Here is a 22,565-nt window from a genome sequence, read left to right on the forward strand (position 1 = left end):
GGACTTATGAAAGACAAAACTCCCATCTTTAACCTCCATTCGCTGTTGCTGTTAGTGAAACAGAAGGGGAAATGGGGTCATGTCATGCTAAATTCCCAGTTTCTCCCACTGGAGTGCCAGCTAGGGTTGGCCATCCTACCCAGAGTGCATCTTGCTTCAAGAGTTCTGGAAGACTGTCTTTTGAAGCATTGTCCATGAACATATGGATATACTTAAATATGTACCCGCATAAGAAGCTACCCAGAGAATAACAAGGAAGCATAGAAGCACACCTGGATATGCAGGGTTAGATCCAACCAGCTTTTCTGTTGGTGAAAATGGAAGGAAGGTTCTCCTTTGACAACTATGTGACCTTCCTCTATGAAAGCCATGTGGAATGGAGGTTGTGTGCAAGATTGAATAAACAAGCTGCTGGATTCCACTGGTAGTGGTATAACTATCACTAGATATGAATCTTTTTTCATATGGGAAAAATGTTGAAAACCATGGCACTTGTTATCTTTCAATCTGATTTTTAGAACATGCTCTTAAAACCAAAGAGGTTGTAGTGGTCTGCAAATAAACTGGATACTCCTGCAATGGGGAACTGACAGGCATAAATGGACTAAGATGTGATTTTTATTATTAGATCTGCTGGTCTTTTACATGACCTGACTGAAGTATATAGTTTAGTGATCTGTTTAGTGTATAATTCTTTATAACAGAAACAGACTCTGGTCCATGTTTTGAGTTGTAGTTGGCAAGGAGTTCTCTTTGACTTCCGCACCTTCTGAATTTGTTCCTCTTGCTAAAATGAGTACCATTTGTTTTCTTCATATGACTGCCACTAGATGTTGTAAACAATTAGGGGCTAGAGGAGCACACATCTACTCAAAAGGATCAGCTTCAGATATTCCTTTGAATCCCCCTTAGGAGTCAGTTCATACACAATTCATACACTATAAATTGACTCAGATGCGTGCAAGTAACAATTTATGTGAAGTGGTCTGCTCCTTTGGAAGCAGGATATCCTTGCTCTAGGAAGAATTTCAGATACAAATTGTCTCTGACTGCCCTCCTTTGGTGCGTGCAGTCGAAGAAGGGTTTTTTAATTTTTAAACTGATTTTCTGTTAATTGCAACCAGAATGAATATTCAACAACATGCACTGTTAACAGCAACATCCCTCTTGACCCAGAATTACCAGACAGTGAAATATTTATCTAATATAGTTAAGCCTATGGAAATGTTTAAACAATTGATTAAAAAGGTAAATGTAGTCCCTTGTGCAAGCACCAGTCGTTTCCGACTCTGGGGTGATGTCGCATCACGCTGTTTCATGGCAGACTTTTTTATGGGGTGGTTTGCCATTGCCTTCTGTTAAACCTATTAGGTAGAACAAAGTTTGAGTTCAGTGGCACCCTTAAGACCAACAAAGTTTTATTTAGGGTATGAGCTTTTGTGTGCATGCATATTTGACTTCTTCAGATACAACAAGCACATGAAAGCTCATACCTTGAATAAAACTTTGTTGGTTTTAAAGGTGCCAGTGGACTCTGTTCTACAGTTTCAGACCAACATGGCTGCCCAACTGGATCTAAGCCCAGGGCTTTTTTTTTTTGAGCAGGAACGCACAGGAATGCAGTTCCGGCTGGATTGGTGGCAGGGGGTGTGGCCTAATATGCAAATGAGTTCCTGCTGGGCTTTGTCTACAAAAAAAGTTCTGTCTAAATCTATTAGGTGTGATTATTAATTCATCTATGGAAACAACTTACATGTACCCCAACTGCAAAGACAAGGGGAGGTGATACTGATACACACATATTCTTTCTCTCTGTTTCTCTCATACACATGAGGGTTGGGGAGGGGGGAATAGTTCAATCACGTATACTGTAGGTAGAAGGTTCCATGGTCAGTTCTTATCATTTCTTGTTAGACAGTCTCAACTAACTGGTATTGGAAATGGTTTCTGAGATCCTGAAGATGCTTGCACAAACAATACTGAACAAGATGGGACAATGCCTATAAGTCAGCTTCAGCTTCTGATGTTCTTCATACCAACACAGAACAGGATACCTAAATGGATATAGGACCAGGGACAAGCCATGGGATTAAAATAAGAGCATGCTGAGCTTCCACATGACTTATTGGAAGCTGAGGCTGAAGTTACTGGCATAGGGATTGTTTGGCACTCCTAACTATGTTGGAAGTGCCTTTGGGCAGAGCTTTATCCAATAGCAGTTATGGCATTTACAGGAAGCCACACTGATCCCTCTTGACCCAGAATAAGCATTTCTGCAACAAGCTCATATTCAGCATGAGACAGGATTCCAGACAAGACAAAGCCTATAGCTGAATATGTGAAGGGTTTGCTTATATGTGTAAGTTGTTATAAGTGTCAAAAACTTGGTGAATGTTGACAATATACTGGTGATTCTTAAGATTTTTAAGAAGCCCAAAGGGAAATGTCAAAAAGTTCTGACATTTGCCAATAAACCACACCGCCAGTTGAAATTTCCAAATGTCATTTTCATTTCCATCATCTCCCAGTAAAGGACATTTACCATGCTATGGCTGTAAATGTCATAAACTGTCCTTGTGGCATGAAGGTTTTTGATATTAACATTTCAGGGGATTTATATGAAAATGTCAGACATGTTTGTGCATGAAGATTGTTTTTGAGGTTTTTAGCTCTGGTATGGTAATTTCCTTGATTGTTAAAAAAAAGATGGGGCAGAAAAGGATATTTTCCTATGTGAATGTGGTTTACTGGTAAATGTTAGAATTTTTTTACCTTTGCCCCAGGTCTTCTAAAATGCTAAATATTACAAGTTAGTTAACAGTTAGTGACCAAAGCCACCAAATTTCATAAGTTTAGTTTAACAGATATTTTGTGCAATTAATAAGGAACATAAGGAGGTTCTCATGAAACTTTCAAGAAAATCTGACTTATATGGAGACGAACCATTTGCTCACAGCTGAGTTCATTCTGTATCCTTTCTGGAAGAGACTTCCACAGGTTTGGCTACTTCAGAGCTTTTTGCTAGAGAAGTCATGAGTTGAACCTGGGATACTCTGCTTATATAGACTGAACACTCTACCACAGATATTTGTTATATTTTTCTCCCAACCTTCTCCAAGGAGATTACACTGAGGTTGGTATCCTACTTATCCTCATTTACCCTCACTGCAGCTGTGAAGTTGGTAAAGATGAGAGATAGTGAAATACCAACGGTACTCTTTGAAGGCCAAACTAGACAGGACAGTGGCATTAATGTGCCTGCCATTCATGTGGAAAAATGGGGTACAGGGTGTTTTTTTTACATCCCCACTCCAAGGCTTAACTCACCAGCCATGATATCAAAGTGAGCTTAGCTGGAAGAAAAAGTGCTTAAAGCAGTGAAGAAAAAGTGCTTAAAGCAGAAGCTCCTCTCATCTGAGTGCTCCATTTTCTGTAGCTATTAGCCCACCCACCTCCTGCTTGTCTCCACACAAGCAGGAGGATAGCTAGAGGAACAGACAAGGATGACCCTGTTTCATCTAGTTGGCCAAGAATCTCATGGCAGTGCAAGGATATGAACCTAAGTTCCTTCTTACCATGTTAAACAACCCTTTGTCCACTACATTGGCTCTTTGTGGCCCCTCCCTTGGAGGCATTACAGGCACAGGACATCCATCCTTAAGGTGTGGATCTGACAAGATGATTCATTGTGCTTTTCCCATCATTGTGGTTTTATAATTTTCATTAAAATATCAAACAACTTGCTTTCCAACTAGTGAATGGGAATGGGACCTGTAGACTCCAACTAATTAGCTTGCACGCTTCAACTGATAATTTTTTAAACAAAAAAAGAGCAAAAATTACATTATTGGTTAAGACTTGTGAAAACTAAAGGCCTAACCATAGATACATATGAAGAACCATTTGGATGTTGATAATACTCTGTTCTGTTACATGGGCTTTCAAGTATGAGACTAAATTACATGGCCTTTAGGTTGGAAGCCTGCTGAAGTACAGAAATGTTATTTTTCACCTCTTAAATACAGTCCAAATGTGGTGACACAAAGTTGGCTCTTCACATTGACTAGAAAAATAGATCTTTTGAACAGCTCTGTCGCCAGGGAAACAAAAGTGCCAGTTACTCTTGGGCCACAGTTCCAGATGGGCCTCTGTTTGTTTATCTCTACAGTCTTTTGAGCCAACTGGTTCCTGGGTTATATCTAACCAGGTTTTTTAATAGATGTAGAAGCTGTGTGATTTTATCAACTGCACAAAGCAGAAACCAATAGGTATCTGAAGAAGTGAGCAGAGACTCACGAAAGCTCATACATACCCTGCCACGGATTTTGTTAGTCTTTAAGCTGCTACTGGACTCTTGCTCTTTTCCCCTTAGATTAGTTGTTGTTTGGTGAAGGTGCTGAGAATTCTTTGTTAAAGATGTCTGTTTCTACCACTCAGAGCCGCCATTCCTAGAGTTTCCTAGAGAAAAGATAAAAATAGCAGCTCTTTTTTGGTAGAAAAAGCCCAGCAGGAACACATTTGCATATTAGGCCACACAACCTGATATCACCATTGTTTCACACAGGGCTTTTTTGGTAGAAAAAGCCCAGCAGGAACTTATTTGCATATTAGGCCACACCCCCTGATGCCAAGCCAGCTGGAACTGTGTTCCTGTGGGTTCCTGCTCAAAAAAAGCTCTGCAAAATGGGTAGCTGGGTTAGTCTATAGCAGCAGAAAAGAGCAAGAACCCAGTAGCACCTTGAAGATTAACAAAATTTGTATCAGGGTATGAACTTTCATGAGTCACTGCTTACTTTTTCAGATACCTGATGTGAGTAGGTATTTGAAGAACCGAGCAGTGACTCAGGAAAGCTCATGCCCTGCAACAAATTTTGTTAGTTTTTTAAGGTGCTACTGGAATCTTGTGCTTTTCTACTGCTAGAGAAAAGGAATAACTGTGAAACCATTTTGTTGTGCAGTTATGTCCTTGGACAAAACTAAATCTATAATCTATAGAATGAAGTATAGAGATCATAATTTCTGATAGCCTCTGGCTTGCAGAACCATAGCCATGTAATACACTGAATATCCTGCACAGTTTGATCCAGGCACATGTTTACTCAGAAATAATTTCCATTTAGTGAAGTCAGCTTTACTCCTAGGCGAACATGCATAGGATTGAAAACTTCATGAAGAACACTGAAGATCCAATAAATGTGTGATGTAAGAAGCATAACTACCTTCCCATTTATGAAATATTGTACCTCTCCTTGATTGCCTTTTATATATGGATTAAGAAATAGGAGGAGAACGATTTTCAGCCATTTTAGAATTATTTTTCTTCTCTTTCAGGAAAGCAATCTCCAGGTCTGGTCTTCAACATTTGGCTCCTGTTCAAAACCTCAACATTGCCATCTCCAATGGGCCAACGAAAGAGCCAAGAATGGCACTGGAATGGAGTGTAGGTGATTTCTTTAACGCTGGATGCTCTGTACTGTGATGTGTTAAAAGACTGAAATTTATTTTAAGGGTGGGGTGGGGTTAACCCATGTAGTTTTCTTGACAAATCTTTTTTCAAGGGGTTCAGTTCTCTCCCAAGACCCCCATTAGATATACTCTTACAAAAACAGAATAGGAATATTTCATGGTTCCAATGGTGTCAGCAATTCATAGGGCCTACCCAGTGCAATCCTAAACAGAGTTAACACCCTTCTGAGTTGATTGAAGACAAAGGGCTTTAAGGTTGCCGAGTCCAATTCAAGAGCTATCTGGGGACTTTGGGGGTGGAGCCAGAAGACTTTGGGGGTGGAGCCAGGAGACATGGGGGTGGAGCCAGAAGCCAGGTTGCAACAAGCATAACTGACTCTAAAGGGAGTTCTGGCCATCACATTTAAAGGGATCGCACACCTTTTAAACGCCTTCCCTCTATTGGAAATAATGAAGGATAGGGGCACCTTCTTTCGGGGCTTATAGAATTAGATCCCCTAGTCCAATGTTTTGGAAACTTGGAGGGTCTTTTGAGGAGAGGCACTGGACGCTATGCTGCAAATTGGGTACCTCTACCTCAAAGCAATACTCCCCAGAGCCCCAGATACCCGCGGATCAATTCTCCATTATGCCTTATGGGAATTGATCTTCATAAAGAATAATAGAGTGCCCAGCAGACATTTCCCTCCCCCCCCACTTTCTGATGACCCTGAAGCGGGGGGAGGGCCTCCATACTGGGGCATCCTCTGCCCCCACCTGGGGATTGGCAACCCTAAAGGGCTTAGAGGGGTGGAATGGTGTTTTTAAAACTGGCATATTGGCTTTCTTTTTCCATTCTACTAGTTTGATTTTTTTTAAGTGCAGAAGAAGGCATGTTTCACATTTGTTACTGTCTACTTCTTATTTTCACTCTATCCTATCTGATATGTGTTGGAATAGGTTGGTGATGGTCTTCACATTGTTCTCACGTAAACAATCTTTGAAAGAAAGAAATGCTATCAATCTTGTTTTGTCCAATATTAAGTTCTCACAGCAGCAGCAGTGCTGTGATCTTCTACCTGTGGCTGATCCAGTTTCTTAATGAACAACTTTCATGTCTAGGGGAACATCATTTTATACTTCAGCATGTTTAGACTGTCAGGAATCTTTAAAAATGATAAAAATGCTGACTGTGTAGGCGATTTGTAAGCATCCTGCTGTCAGACACCATCTGGCTGGGAAGGAGTGGTCTCGTTTGTGGCTTTTTTAGCACAGGAGCCAAAATGTCAGGCATGGTCAATGCTTTTTCCATCAAGTTACAGTTCTAGATTTCTACTTCTTATCCTTATACTTTCACATTTCACATTTCCTTTTTCCTTTTTCTGGTTAAACCAGCGGGATGGAAGCTGGAAATGGTTTTGGTTCCCACATTACATTGAGATGTGCTTGTTTATCAGCTCCACGAGTATTCCAGGAAATCCCAGGTGTTCCTGGAAAGGGCTTGGATGATGCAGTGCTGACATACCTTTCCCCTCAATGAATACAGAAGCCCCTTTACAGGGATGCACACACAAATTGTTGCTGGATGTGCCATCTGTCACCAGACGACAAAAACGGAAAGCTTAACTACTTGTGTTCATAAGCAGTTCCCATAATGCATCTTACGTCAACACTTCCTGGGTTCGTCATATCTCAGTCAATGGCTGTCTGTTTCATATTTGTTTGTTAACTGTTATGTTAATATATTTAATATTATCTGATGTAATCTGTCCTGACCCAGCTTGTGGGGAGGGGGAAATATATTTCGAAACAAACAAACAAAAAGATATAAGGCACTTGGCAATTAAAACCAACCTAATCAGTTAGACCTTGCATTCCTAATTGTATAAAGTTATTGTATTTAATGCTTTCTGTTCTGTTCTTGGTGTTTTTGTTGTTGTTGGAGGATCTGTTAAGATTGGGAGATTCAGAGCAGTGTGAAACATTTGTATAACTGTTGCTCTTCTTTATGTGGCTGTTCTTTTTCTTTTTGTTGTATACCTTTGCACAGTGTTTTATCCTGTACTTGTACCTAAGATTGGGAAGTTTTAATGGTTTTCTTCCATTTCATTGTATCTGAAGAAATGTGGGTGCACATGAAAGCTCATACCTTGAATAAAACTTTGTCACCCTTAAAGGTGCCACTAGACTCTAGCTTTATGAAATATAGTATTTTTTGTAATTGCTGATGTGGTCCCTTCCCATATGGAAGGTTTGAGGCAATCACATTCACTGTTGGTGGAAAAGTGCTATCAAGTCGCAGTGGACTTATAGCAACCCTGTAGAGTTTTCAAGGCAAGAGATGTTCAGAGGTGGTTTGCCATCTGGTTAGTACCCATCCAAGTACTAACCAGATCTGACTCTAAAGCTTAATTTCAGAGGTCTGAAATGATCAGGTTAGCCTGGGCCATCCAGGTCAAGGCAATAAATCACCTTCATTACTCTCCTGGAAGAGTGTCTAATAAGCATGACTACAAGGGGACAAAGTTAAATGGGAATGATCTAAGGCAGTTATGCTTTTTGAGCCATGTAACACATGAAGGTGCATTAAATAAAACAAAAGATGTGAAGCATCATTCAGTTGTGAGGAGCTGAAAGAGGAGCCTCACATGTGGAGCATGGTTTTCAAATGTGAATGAAGGGGTTTGGGTGATAGCTATTAGCCACTGAAGAGTGGGATTAAAATGCAGTAGAAAAGGAAACAAACATGAGATGCTCCCCATACTGGGTCTCAGACTTCTGTATGAGCTTTACATTCTGATAGAGAGATCTGTCATCCTGCCATTTTGCACCTGCATGCAAGCATTTAAAGACTCATGAGCAGAGAGAACTGGGATCTTTGTTTCTATCAGCGGAGCCTTGAAAGAGTCAATGGAATGCATGGCAGACACTAAAGCTACGGTTTACGTTTCTTTCAGGTTTTCTGACTAATGAATTTATACATGTGCACCTGGATGGCTCAGGCAAGCCGGATCAGATCTCAGAAGCAGGGCTGGCTCTGGTTAGTACCTGGATGGGAGACCCCCAAAGAAATCCTGGATTGCTAAGCAGAGGCAGGCCATGGCGAGTCAACTCTGAACATCTCTTGCCTTGAAAACCCAGCAGGCTCGGCATCAGTTGGCAGCAACTTGATGACACTTCACATACACAGATACACACAAACACACACACAGCGCATCATCAATGTAAATGGGCATCTTACGGAATTATATTGGTAAAAATAGATAGGTCTCTGCCCTCAAAATAAATTACCATCCCAAATCAATTTTGAGGAAAATAACAAATGCAAAGCAGGGAGAGACAAAGGCAGAACATGGACAAATGCAGTTAAATAAGAACTACGTGCCATCAAGTCACAGCTGATTCATGACAACCCCACATGGGATTTTCAAGGCCAGAGAGGAATAGAGGTAGTTTGCTTTTGCCTACCTTTGTATAGCATCCCCAGTCTTCCTTGGGGGTCTCCCATCCAAGTACAAACTGTGTCTGATTCAGCTTAGGATCCTGGCTCTGATGAGCTTTGGCTAAGCTGTTACATGCACTTAAAACTTGGTTGAATTTAGGAGTGGAAATTGTGAGTAGTCCCCATCAACCAATTTATAAAAGAATGATTATTGTTCTTTCTCAGGAAAATGCAGTGAATGGTGAGCACATCTGGCTGGACACCAATGTTTCCGGGGATCTGTGCTACTTAGGGGAGGAGAGTTGTCAAGTTAAATTTTCGGTGAGTGTTAACATTTTCTTAACATCCTTAACTACTTTGGAAACCTTCCAGGTGGTCATTTATATCTCAGAATGCTTGGAAGTAGCACTCATCCCTTTCTTTCCCTTTTCCATTTGTGGCTAGTTCCTTTTGAAGCTGATGTTTTTGGCATTGACCCTGTACAACTTGTATTTGTGTCCCTTGCAACTTTCAGTGTCTGGTCTTGCTGAAGGGATGATGGATGGCTGTACTAGAGGTGGGGTTTTCAGATTTTTGTTTGTAATAGAGATGGAATGCATTTGGGTCATATTTGCATAAATCAAAAGATTGTGAATTTGGATTTTCATCACAATCCCAATTCATGGATTTTGTAGAGAATAAAAGTGCAAAGTATTGGTGTGGATCCTACAGGAAACAAACAGAATGGATTTCCCTCTCCTTTTCAGCCCCCTGCTCTTTCTCCAGAATGATGGGGTGGGGGGGTGGGGGGAGGGTCACAGGGTGTGTTGTATCATGGGTGGCTAGAGCAAGGGGAATCCACAGAAAGCAACCCCCCCATCCACATATGAAAACATGTGAAGCCTCCTTATACTGAATCAGACCATTGGTCTTATTAAGGTCAGTATTGTCCCTACTCTGATTGGCAGTGAATCGCCAAAGTCTCAAGTCTTAAAAAGGAGCTGTCAAGGATTGAACCTGGGACCTTCTGCATACCAAGCTGATGCTCTGTTGCTGAGCCACACCTCCACCCCACACTGTTACTGGAGAAGCTTGTACAGGAGGAAGGGGGTGATTTCTGCTGATTTCTCTCAGACTGTGGCCCCTATTCTGGATCCCCTGCTGTGGCCCAGAGCCTTCCAGTCCTTGGGAACAAGTTTTAAGTGAATGAAGAGGACAGATGTATTCCAGGAATTCATTCTGTTCCAGGTTTCTCTGGCTCTAGCTCACTGTATCTCTCAAGTTGTTAGTTAAAATTATCACTTTAATCCATCACTCTGCTACTAAATCCAGTCTTAAGAATTACATTTCAGAAAGTTTTGCTTTTAAAGAAAGAAGGATTTGAGTCTTGAAATTCTGTATGAAAGTTTGCTTTGACTCTAGTTTTTTTTTAAAGTATTTTGGCTATTTATTAGTTGTCCCCTCCATAATATGTTCAACCCCAAAGCCATTGTCCTGGTTGTCCAGGGATACAACTAAATTCCACAGGCCCAACATTTTATCTTACCCGTACCCATTATGATCTTGCTTCTCCCTTGAGGAAATCAAACTCCTGATTCTCACACCATTCTCAGTTTTCTTGAGCTGATCTTTGCCCTCCCCATGTTGACTGTATGCAACTTTTAATGTCCATTTTCATTCATTTGCATGTCAATGGTATATAATGTATCAAGTTAAGAATACTGGCAATGAAAATGGGTGAAACAAACAAACAAGGCTTACAACAAATAGGCATGAAAACAAAGCTCCCCCCCCCCCCCAAATACATTACTGGAAACAGTGGTTTAGCTGAGTTGTGCCACTGAGATACAGAAACCCCCCAATATAGACTTAAAAGCTAGGAGGCAACTTTTCTTAAGAGGAAAAAAAACGAGGCAGTAATCAAAATGGCACTTTTTGGAGTAATTTTTGAATTAATATGGGGCTCCTGAGCAGACCTGCTTAGGATTTCTCCCTGAGATCTTATGAAATTGTCTTTTTCTGTACTGAGATGTGTACATATACTCTGACTGTTTTTCATGTTGCAGAAGTCGGCTGTTCGGAGAAAATGTGCTGCTTGTAAGATTGTAGTCCATAATGCCTGCATGGAACAATTAGAAAAGGTAAGATGGCTCCACCTGCTGGAATATTTGTGCTAAAAGGCAAATTTAAGCATGTTATTTTTCTATTGTTTGTGTATTAGACCTATATATGTCTTTTCAACCTCTAAGGCCAATGCCTGGTATTTTCAATGCAGTAATCTCCTATCCATCCTGGATGACTCTCCCAAAAACAGTGCAATCTCTTCCTTTGTAAGGATTAATTCTTGAATTCTGTGGCAGAAAATAGAATGCATTTATTATCGCATGATCTTTCTCACAGGCAGAGGAAGTTTGAGACTGGCTATGTAGAAGGGTGGTTTATCATGCTCTGTTTTCTCTCCCTTCCCCTGAGTAAGAAATCCAGGGAATGGATGGGAAAAGCATGTAGGAAACCCATCTTGCACTTAAGGGCCAAACCCTATGTGACCCTGGAGATCTGTGACTGGAACTACAGACAGGTTTTTTGTTCTACAGAGTTGTTATGTGGTCCCACCTAAGGACGGAGAGAGAACACAACCATAGCGGTTCGTTTCATTGTTCGTTGGTTTACCCAATTCGGTGGTTTGTTTCATTTCACATTTTTTGATTTTCTGAATGAATCAAGGTTCATTGGCTGATTCGGTTTGGGAAAGTGTGGAACGACCCCTGAGAGGGCTAGAAAGCACTGGTACACCCTGACGTTCCCCGTGTGATGACATCAACCAGAAGTAATGTTATCACGCCAGGCACATTGCCGGGAGGATGTTCTATCACTTGGGGAAAAGCTCTGTGATAACAAACCGATGACACAGATGAACCACCCCCAAAACAAGCCGTTTCATTTTTATTTTGTGTGCAGCCCCATTTGCCAAATTGATTCGTAATGAACCATGAATTGGCCATTTTAAGTACAAATCGCAGTTCGTCCATAAGTTAATGCCCAACCCTTGTCCCACCCCACCCCTTTTGGCAATGGTTGCCCCAGGTGAGGGAAAAAAGTATGGACATCTCTCTGTATTATTCCTCTTGTAGAGGGAAGTAGTTGTGGGAGGCAGTGATCAGGGCAATGTTACAGAATGTTAGTACGTGAGGGGGAACATTAGTACTCTAGTCCTCAGCGCTCTAGCCCTATCCATGCTCATGCCTTCCCCTTCTAGCTGCTTTTTGGGCCCAATTAATGGGTTAAAACTCATACAATTAAGTAAATATTTCTTTAACTGGGTGGTAGCCCTAAAAAGAAGAAGAAAATGGCATTTGTCCCTATTTATTTATTTCTATTCATATACACTTCTTTTGCATGGTCCTGACCTGGATAGCTCAAGGTAGCCTGATCTCATCAGATCTCAGAAGCTAAGCAGGGATGGCCTTGGCTAGTATTTGGATGGGAGACCTCCAAGGAATACCAGGGCTGTGAAGCAGAGGCAGGTAATGCCAAACCACCTCTGAAATGTCTTTTACCTTAAAAAGGTCTAGCTTGCCACCTAGCATAAAGCTAAAAGAGCTAGAACATCTGGCTGCCAGACAGTCTTAGGTTCTCCTGGCTGTACTACACGCACTGCCATATGATAATTATAATTATTTGTTGCATGATAAGCGCAGAAAGTGTTTTAGAATAAAACAGTACAAATCTCAATAATAGAAAACCACAGAACAAGTCTGCCTTGGCAGGATGGGTGGGATAGAAATCCCATCAAATAAATAAAATAACATAACATAAATACACACACCCACACCCGTTTTTGTTTGTTTTGCCATCAAGTAACAGCTGACTTATGGCAACCCTGTAAGGCTTCAAGACAAGAGAAGTTCAGATGTGGTTTGCCATTGCCTGCCTCTGCATAGCAACCCTGGTATTTCTTGGTGGTCTCCCATTTGAATACTAACCAGGGCTGACCTGTGCTTATCTGATGAGATCTTATGAGATCAGGTTAGATCAGGACATGTTTTGCACAACTGCAACTAACTCTTCAGCAATTCACAGTGATTCTTCCATGGCAAAACGTTTGTCATTGCTCTGTACAGCTTTTAAAGCGTCTATGAATACCACAGTGGTCGTCAAAATTAATCCGTTCCTGTTACAATTTGTTCCCTTTAAGTTTCATCAAATAATCAACGTGTAGGTTGATTATTTCCCCACCATTAATAATATTTTCCCCTCCTACTGATAGCACATAGCAGCACATGCATACAGTAATAAAAGACTGCAGAAGAGCCAGCCTAGTTAGTTTATAAAGGAAAACCCAAGGTCAATCCACCATTTAAATCCCCCCTAAACTTTATCTTGTGGCATCAGCTAATCCATTGTATGGCTCTATGCCCAGGGCCCAGAATGAATTTTAAACAATGTGATTACAATTTAGATAGCTTTCCAGTCTTGGCAAGATCTACAGAAGGGTCAAACACTTAACAGTAGCAGTTGAGGCAGATTAAAGACATTGAATGGAGGAAAGAAGAGACTGATCCTCCAGGCTGTTTAGGGGTCTAGAATACATATTCTCCCAGTTAGAGTTCAGATTGCAATTTGAGATTCTCGGGTTTTTAGTGTCAGACAGTTAACTTGATCAGTATGAGGGCAATTACACATAGGCAGATGGTTAGACTCTCTCACCTGACTGGTCCCATCTAGCCTGATCTTGTCAGATCTCAAAAGCTAGGTAGGGTTGTCCCTAGTTAGTCCTTGGTTGAGAAACCTCCAAAGAACAGGGTTGCCCAGAGATAGGCAATAGCAAACCATCTCTTCTTGTCTTTTGTCGTGAAAACCCTAGGGAAGTCTCCATACATGAGCTGTGACTTGACAAGCACTTTCTACCACCAGATAGGTAGCCATGTTAGTCTGTCCTAGAAATACGAAGCAGTGTGTTGATGAAATTCACATCAACAGGTAGATGAACCTACAGCATGTTGATGAAATTCACCAGAAGTATGTATTTTGTATATGCACTCATCTTCCCAGAACCATGCATGCCTGACAATATAAATGCACACCTGACACTTCTCAGAGCATAGAGTTATAAATAGACAAATTGTTAATTTGTACAAATTATGGCACCTGTGTGATATACAAACTAGTGAATTACCTGTAGCATCCTCATACACTTGGTATCTTATTTTGACTTTCTAAGCACTATTTTTAGCGTTGTACATAATTGCAAGGTTTGAAAGTTTTTGTGGAATGTATGATCTATAGAGGCAAGTGATTCTGTAGAATTGCTATTATCTGTTCTTGTTTTAGAAGGGGTGGCCTATTTAATTATGGTGATAGTGCTATAGTTGTTGCCACTTGGCCTCAATTTTTACTCCTGTTTTCTTGCTTCCCATGTGGTATTAGATTAACTTCCGGTGTAAGCCAACTTTCCGAGAAGGCAGTTCTAGATCTCCGAGAGAGGTAAGTAGTTTCAGGTAGGAAGCCATATTAGTCTGTAGTAGCAGAAGAAAAAAAATCTGAGAGCAGTAACACCTTAACCAACAGAATTTTACAGGGCATAAACTCATGTGAGAAGGTCCTGTGACTGACCTTATATATAGATACAGAGTAATCAGAATTCCATCACAGCTGGAAACAATCCCCCCCCCCCCCCGATCAGAGAATACAGCCTTCTGCAAGCCTTGCCTTTATCTAAGAATAGAGCAGAAGCCAGAAACATCTGGGTGTAAAGTTCTGCACCGATGGGTATTGGGTATGGACTGAACTGTCAATATTTGCTAGCCTCTGTGACATGGTGCAGATAAATGCTAAGATATGGAACTGGGGAATATTTTGAATACAATGTCAACAACAGAATCTCTCTCTCTCTCTCCCCCCCCCCACCCACCCACCCTCTCTCTCCCTTCTTCTCTCTCTCTCCCCTCCCACCCACTTTCTCTCTCCTTCCCTCCCTCCTTCTCTCTCTCGCACACACACATACACACACTCTGAAATCTCCAACCATATCTTCTTGTTCCAGTTATGAAACTTTATTTTTCTTGAATGTGCTTCCAAAACTGTGTCTGTGGCTAAGTTTCTGTTCTGTGCAATGAAAATACAGGCCACATTAACATCCTGGGTATAATTTACTCGACTTCTAACCCTTAAATGGTTAGATATATTAAGATGAATGATGCATGCTGAGATTTTACATAGGCCATTAGTTTTATAATAGTTTCAGAGGGTAGATGTGTCGGTCTCCAGTAGAACAGCTAGATTTGAGTCTGGTGGCATCTTAGAGACCAGCAAGATTTTTTGGGGTATGAGATGTTGAGAGTCAAATCTTCCTTTGTCAGATCCTAGATAATGTTACAGTTGTGTGTTTTTTCTGCTTCTGAATGGCCCGTGGACCAAAATAAAAAGTGACTGACTGCAAAACTGTTGCCATTTTTTACTCCTTCCTTTGCACAGCTTTTCAGTGCTCTCATGGGCATTCTTCCACAAGGGATGGGGGCCAGGATGTAAATTCTGTATTCAGCACAGGCCTGTGTCATTCTGCTCCTCAAATTCCTTGCTTGTGCTGCTTCTTTCCTCCAGAACTTTGTTCGACATCACTGGGTGCACAGGCGGCGGCAGGAGGGGAAGTGTAAGCAGTGTGGAAAGGTAAGGATGACATCCGCCTGGTGAAACATTTACCCATTCAAAGTTCTCCAGTGGATTCTTCTGCTTGCATCATGTTCATTATATTGCTGTCCTGAGAAACAGTGATGACCGATGGATGCTACTTGTAGCTCCTCTCTGATTAGCTGCTTTTCCGCCTGCTATCTACGGAGCTATAATACCATGATGGACACTGGAACATTTTGTTCTCTCGCTGTGAAGCTGTGCATTATTAAAAGTGGTGACAATTTAAAGCAAAACTCCAGTGTATTGAGATGCTCTAGATCAGGGGTGTCAAACTCATTTGTTATGAGTGCTGGATCTGATATAAATGAGATCTTGTTGGGCTGGGCAATGTCTGGTTGCGCCATGTCTGTCCCTATTTAAGATTAGGTAGGTTTATAAAGGACACAAACAAACACAAATATATTTTTAAAACACTTAAAACATGCTTAAAACATTAGCACTCATTGGTCTTAAAGGTGCTTTCTTTGTATCTCTCCCACAGGATCCAGGGAACTGGGCAAAGGAAGCTCTGGCTCTTTCTTTCCTTCCCCAGGGGACCAGGAAGGGGAGAAGCCTCAGCCAATAGAATGAAGAGGCAATCAACCTCTCAGTCTCAGTGCAAGGAGGCAACATCAGGAGATGGCCTCAGTCTCTGTCCTGTTGTTGGCCTCCGGAGGAACTGGTTGGCCACAAGATGCTGGATTAGATAGACCACTGGTCTGATCCAGCAGGGCTCTTCTTGTGTTCTTAAGACTGCAAGGGGCCCTTCAAAAGGAGAAGAGAGATTGGTGGTGAGGACAGAAGAAGGGATGCACAGAGGCATGGCTGGGGGAGGCAGAGACAGATGAAAGAAGGAGAGTAAGCTGAGAGGAGGTGGTGTGCGAGAAGGAGAAAGAAGTAGAGGAGAAGGAATAGGACAGAGTGACCATTGTTGCTCAGATGAAAGTAACCATGAATCCAGGCCTGTGAATCCCATGCCAAATGCAGGCTTGGATCTTGCCAAATACCAATGATGGAAGGATTCTCATAAGCACAGCACCACTTCCTCACCTCACTCTCACCCAGCAATCCAAAATGCCTGAAATATTGCTTTCTGAAGACCTGCAACCCCCAGGAAATGCATGGGGGTGGGATCTGCAAAAATCTACCAGCTCCCTCTGTTAACTGAAATGTTCATCAGGATCCAGTGCATAAAGAGCATTTCTGAGTGTTCATGTTGTGAGTGGTGGGTGGGCTCCATATTCCCATCCCCTCTAGAGGGTTCCACACAGGAAGTGGAGCTAGTCAAGTTATTAGGGTTTTGTAGAAGGACTTGGGATATAGAGCTGGAGAAAAAGAAAACTGCACGGTGACCCACACAGACAAATAAGTGGGTTCTAGATCAAACCTAGCCTGAACTCTCCCTAGAAACTAAAATGACCAAACTGAGGCGATTGGTCTCATTATAAAAATGCAAGAATCACTGGAAAAGACAATAACGCTAGGAAATGTTGGAGGCAGCAGGAAAAGAGGAAGACTCAGCATGAGATGGATTGACTTTATCAAGGAAGCCACAGCCCTCAGTTTGCAAGACCTGAGCAAGGCTGTTATGAGAGGACATTTTGGAGGTCATTAATTCATAGGGTCACCCGTAAGTCAGAAGCAACTTGATGGCACTTCACACACACACACAAACTCAGTACACAGATGGCTCTATGGTACAAACACCTTGGACTCCTGATGCAAACGATGCCTTGCATTCCAAGAAGCCAAGTCTTAGCATCCAATGAGGCATCAGCTCCCCAGCAAGCAGTAGTTGAGGGTGAGGCACTAGAGACCGCCAAGACCAGTCAAGGGTCTCGGTCCTGCTATAGATACACTTGTGCCCTCAGCCATGGAGCTGTACCTATTCTCCCCACTTCCATGTGTCCTGATCTTCATTAATGGGTAGGATAGACTCCAGCGCTGGTGTTGGGGGATGCAAGTGTACTGCTTGCCCTACTGTTCCTCACAATGAGATGACAAGATTACCCGAGTGCTCTCCATCTTAAGATCCGGATGCTGTAATAAAACTTCCACCCTTGAGAGGCATTGAGCCGTGCAATCGTCACAAATGTTATTAATGTGGGACTTTGCAAAAACAGCTTAAGCATTCAGATCACCTTTAATATTCATTTGTTGCCCTAGTTCTTGGATTTAGCAAATTGAAAAATCAATTTGCGAGGAGAGAAGAGAATAAGAGTCCAATTATCTCCAAGCAGCATCTTTTCCTCTCACGTCATCCAATCCTCTCTGCCTGTTTTGAATTATTACTCTGAAGCCAGATAATTTTACCATTTCTCCCATTTTCCATTTTTTTTAAAAAAAATCTCCAAGCCCTCTTATCTTTAAACATGTACCAATTACATCGTTTATGCAGTTCTTGAAACTTGGCCCTTAACTGAATTCACCTCCCACCAACCACCCCCTCCGCACAAAAACCCATAAGGTATTTTGGTCCTAGCTCCTTTTAAAATGTCCCCTACAGGAATTTGCTAATGACAAGTTGGGGAGTACTGGCAGAGACTGTAGGATGATGATGGAGTACATATTCATGAATGTCCTAGTTTGAATAATTATTACTTTCAGTTCAGGCATCTTTAAATGGCCTGGCTAGGAAGGAAAGGCTCCTGAGATTTTGAGAAGCATTGTGGATACTACTGGATAAGCGTGTGAACCTTACCAAAAGAAGGCTGTCCTGTGCATGCATGCATGTATGTATGTATGTATGCATCTGCTTCCTAATTTCTCAGCCATCTTTCTTGCCAAGACTCGAGGCAGATTGCAGTTTTAAGAGACAATGCAAAAGACGGTGTAATACATACAATGAAAAACACACTAAAACTGGATTACACAAATTAAAGAACAATGGAATAGAAACACTATAATATGTCACATAACTGGATTTTACAATTAGAGATCTAATAAACTGGATTTGCAATTAGGGAATGCTGAAGCCCAAGCAGTATAATACATCCAGTAAATGACACAGATTAAAGGGAGTTGGAGGGGGGGTGGGGAAGGTATTTAAAAATGGCAGTGTCAATTAAATACAATACCTTATTACCTAATGAGAAAGCATCTTCTTGCAGAACTGTGTTTTATTACAGCCTTATTCCGTATATGAAAATGCCCTCTGGAACAATTTTGTTTTGCACATTCTGTAAAACATTAGAAGTGGTGGGGCTTTCCAAACTCGCCTTATGTATTCAAGATATGTCTACCATTCTGTGGGTCTGTTTGTATTGTAAATGGTATTGTCAAAAAGATTCCTTATGTCACACCAGAGGCCAATGAAACTTGTTGACAGCGGCTGTACATGACTGCAGGGACAGGGCAATAGTTGACTTCTTTCCATAAAAAAACAAACAAAGTAGCCAGCAAGCTAAGGTGAGCTGCCGCTGTTGATTCCTGGATCACACCCACCATGTTCATTTTTGGAGTACATAGTAGCTATATGGGCGAGTGTGGGAGAAACAGAGAGAAATGCTGAGGGCGGGGCTGTAGAAAATGATAGGAGGGGCTCTGCTAAATCCAGGTGACCAATAATAGCACTGAGATGTTCTGCTCTAGTTTTCATGAAGGGACTTCATGCAGTAGATATTTTGCAGGGGATAGCAATATCAGGGATTGCAAGAGGTGCCACCACCAGCAGCTCCATAGACACCCACCTCTATAGAGACAGGGCAGCTCTAGCCCTAACTAACCAAGACATCTGGAAGACAGTCTACCAGACACTTCTGATCTGGCATAACACATCTACTCAGTTACCCTACACAGTGTCCCAGGTCTTAAAGCAGCAGCCCCTGTCCCAGATGCCTGATACTGCTGAAGAGAGGCTACCTGGGTAAGTGGAGGCAGTCCTGACAGGAATTTGTGAATGGTCACACCAGAGGTGCCTACCTGCAGCTGAAACAGCAACCTGGTACAGTCATTTTGATGCTTCTCACCCTGTGGAAACTTTCTCCCGTGAGATCATGCTTGTCCATCTTTTTGGGAAACAGCTTTCATTATTTATCCCGCCCTCCCCACCAAAGCAGGCTCAGGGTGGCTCACAATTCATAATAAAACAACAATAAAAACATTTAAATTGAAACATTGAATTAAAGCAATTTGGTACTAATTTCAGTACAATCTAAAGATGGCATTCAGTAATCTTAAATATCCACTCAGATCTAATGTGGCTATAAGTTGCTACATGCTTCTGGATCTGCTACATGCTTCTGGATCTGTTCTTGCTTCAATGCCCTTGCCATCCAAGCTTTCCCCTCTTCTGTTCATGCCTGTATAGGTGAAGTTTGGCGTCGAGGAGTTTAAGTACAGCAGAGGAGGCACTTTGAGAACAACCGTAGAGACGTAAACATAGTATCAATCTTCCAAGTAAATGGACTTAGAAGCTGTGTTGCTTTTCTCAGGACTGTAATAACAAAAGGCTTCCAGACTTGTTCATGGTGCTGGGGCTGCCCTGTCTCTATAGAGGTGGCTGCATATGGAGCTGCTTGCAGCAGGAATACACTTATAAATGCTGGAATTAAATGCTGGAGATTATGTGTGTCTATGTTTATGTAGACAAAGGAAGTCTCTCTTTAGAAACTGAAAACACATTATGCCAAGTAACAAAGGAAGCAGCCAAGAGCTTCTCCATGGCCAACCCCTTAGTTACTTTTTACTGCTGGGTGTTAATGTCATTGCTTTGAAACCTTCCTCTTTTCTTCCCAGAATAAAGGAGATGGTCATTAAGATGAAGCAGCTGCTAAATGAAAGCAATAAAGAAGGATTGTAATGTAGTGCCTGGATGAACTGCAAACATAGTTGCTATAGGAGGTCATAACTTCCATCTGTGGCTGTAATTCAGATGGCCCTACACTTGATACCCTTAACACACTTAAATAACACGGACATTTCTAATTACAAATCTTCTGGCCAGACTCTTAGGGTTAAACTTATCTCATGTTTCAAGCCAGAGGTCGCCAACATTTTTGACCAATATTTTGGGCACCTTTAGAATTGTGACACCGCATAGTGGGTACAGCCACAAAATGGCTCCCACACGAGGCAGAACCAGCCACAAAATGGTGGCTGCTGGTGACAAAGCAAGCTTTAAAACCATCTACACAGCCATTCATATCCAATGGCCAGTCAGAAAGCTTGCTGGGCAAAAGCCTTTCTTGGCGACACCTACTGTCTAAAAACAGTTGGAAGGCAGCAGGAAAGGTATAGGCAGGCATCATGGTGTTCATGAGCATCATGCTGGGGATCCCTGCTTTAAGCTAACAATAACATGCCATCATATGGCTCCTGTCTTGTGGAACGAGCTGCCTGAAGAGGTGCGTGCCTTGGAGAAACTCCCTCAGTTCTACAGGGCATGGAAGGCTACTCTTTTTTTGGGCAGCCTTTGGGTAACTGTGATCCTTAGGCATGGGTATGAACTGAATCATGAAGCAAAATTTATCACAAATTTTGCCCTGTTCATAGTTCATGAACCAAAGTTTGTGACAGGTCTACTATCACAAACTTCAATGAATTTTTAAAGCAGTTAATGGCGATTTGTGGACAGAGCATAAAGCAGGGGTTTAAAGGGACTCAGTCCCTTTAATCTCCTGCTTTTTGTTCCCTGCAAAAGTTGGCAAAACAGCTGAGCAGTGGGGAGAAACTCCCTGCTTCTCAGCTGTTTTTTGAGCTTTCTTGTGCAGTCTCTTTAAAGGGACTGCACAAGAAAATGAACCAGCTGAGTGGCTGTGAGTGTTTCTTTGCTGCTCAGCTGTTTTTCAGATTGTCTTGTACTGTTCCTTTAAAAGGGTCTGCATAAGAAAGCAAAGCAGCTGAGCAGTTGGGAGCTTTTTTTGTTTTTTTGCTTTCTGCAAACCCCATTGAAAGGGACTGCTATCCCTTTCAATGGAGTTTGCAGGGCCACAAACCTTGAACTGGTTCAGTTTGCAAATGAATCTCTCAGTTCAGATTTGGTTCAGGGTTTGGTTCATGGTTCAGCCATGAAGTGAGATGAACTGCATTTTTCCAGTTCGTGTCCATCCCTAGTGATCCACCAGACAGCTGGTATGCTTCAGCTGTATTGTCACTATCCATGCATCCTACCATGCTTGATAATGAACAGGTTTTAATGGGGACAGATTTTTAATCATTTTACATTTTTAAAGTTTATTGTATCTTTTGTATTGTTTCTATTGGGTGTATTTTATATGCTGTTAGCTGCCCCAAATCCCATTCAGAATGAGGGAGTAGGATCAAATTTAATGATGATGGTCATCTAATGATCCTATTAATGAAACTTGTCCATCCCTGCACTAGGCCATATAGTTTCTCTCTCAGTCACACATAGACACAAACACACAGAAGTGCAAAGAATCTCAGTGTGTTCTGGCTCATCCCAATAGCCTGTATAACAAAAGTATGGTTTATTTATTGATCAATCGATCGATTAAAAGATTTATGCCACACCTTTCCTTTAGGCCAGGAGTGTCAAACATCTGGCCTGTTGGCCAAACCAGCCCGCCAAAGGCTTAAATCAGGCCCGATGGCTCTCTTCTCCCCCCCCACCCCCCCAAAGCTCCAAGGCTGTGATATTCCCAGCTCCTTCTGCTTTCTCTTTGCAGAGGCTAAAGCACAAAGCTGCAAAGAAAATGCAGAATGAATTTCCTATTCAGGCCTATGGGCAGAGCAGACCGGAATGGAAAATCCACTTCATGTTTTCCTTATAACTTTGTTTCAGTGGAGTGGAGCTGAGCTTAACTTCACAGTGTTCCTACGGCTAGCTGAAGCTTCCTGGAGTTGTGTCCTTAAAAATCAAGCACTGCTGCTTTGAGTCAGCTTTGTCTGTTCTCTGTAGACATAAGAACTGGTGCCTAGTGAGTACTCTAACTTCGGAACCCACAGCCAAAGGGGGATATTATACTGGAGAGCCATTGCTAATCTGAGTAGACTGGGGGGTGGGGGAGCTTAAAATGCCTTGCCATTTCATGTTTTCCCAGACTGAGAGCATTTTATATATTTAGTT

The 22,565-nt window shown here is 41.9% G+C and overlaps 1 protein-coding gene across 1 annotated transcript in view; it reads left to right on the forward strand.

Moving 5' to 3' along the window:
* Positions 1-22,565, forward strand: part of DGKI (diacylglycerol kinase iota) — a 398,043-nt gene that overhangs the window by 171,360 nt on the left and 204,118 nt on the right. Inside the window, 5 exon segments of the mRNA XM_060245690.1 lie at positions 5,332-5,440; positions 9,113-9,208; positions 10,933-11,007; positions 14,294-14,350; positions 15,467-15,532. Coding sequence (XP_060101673.1) covers positions 5,332-5,440; positions 9,113-9,208; positions 10,933-11,007; positions 14,294-14,350; positions 15,467-15,532 — 403 coding nt within the window.

The sequence above is a fragment of the Heteronotia binoei genome, chromosome 8, assembly GCF_032191835.1.
Source record: "Heteronotia binoei isolate CCM8104 ecotype False Entrance Well chromosome 8, APGP_CSIRO_Hbin_v1, whole genome shotgun sequence".
NCBI classification, from domain to species: domain Eukaryota; kingdom Metazoa; phylum Chordata; class Lepidosauria; order Squamata; family Gekkonidae; genus Heteronotia; species Heteronotia binoei.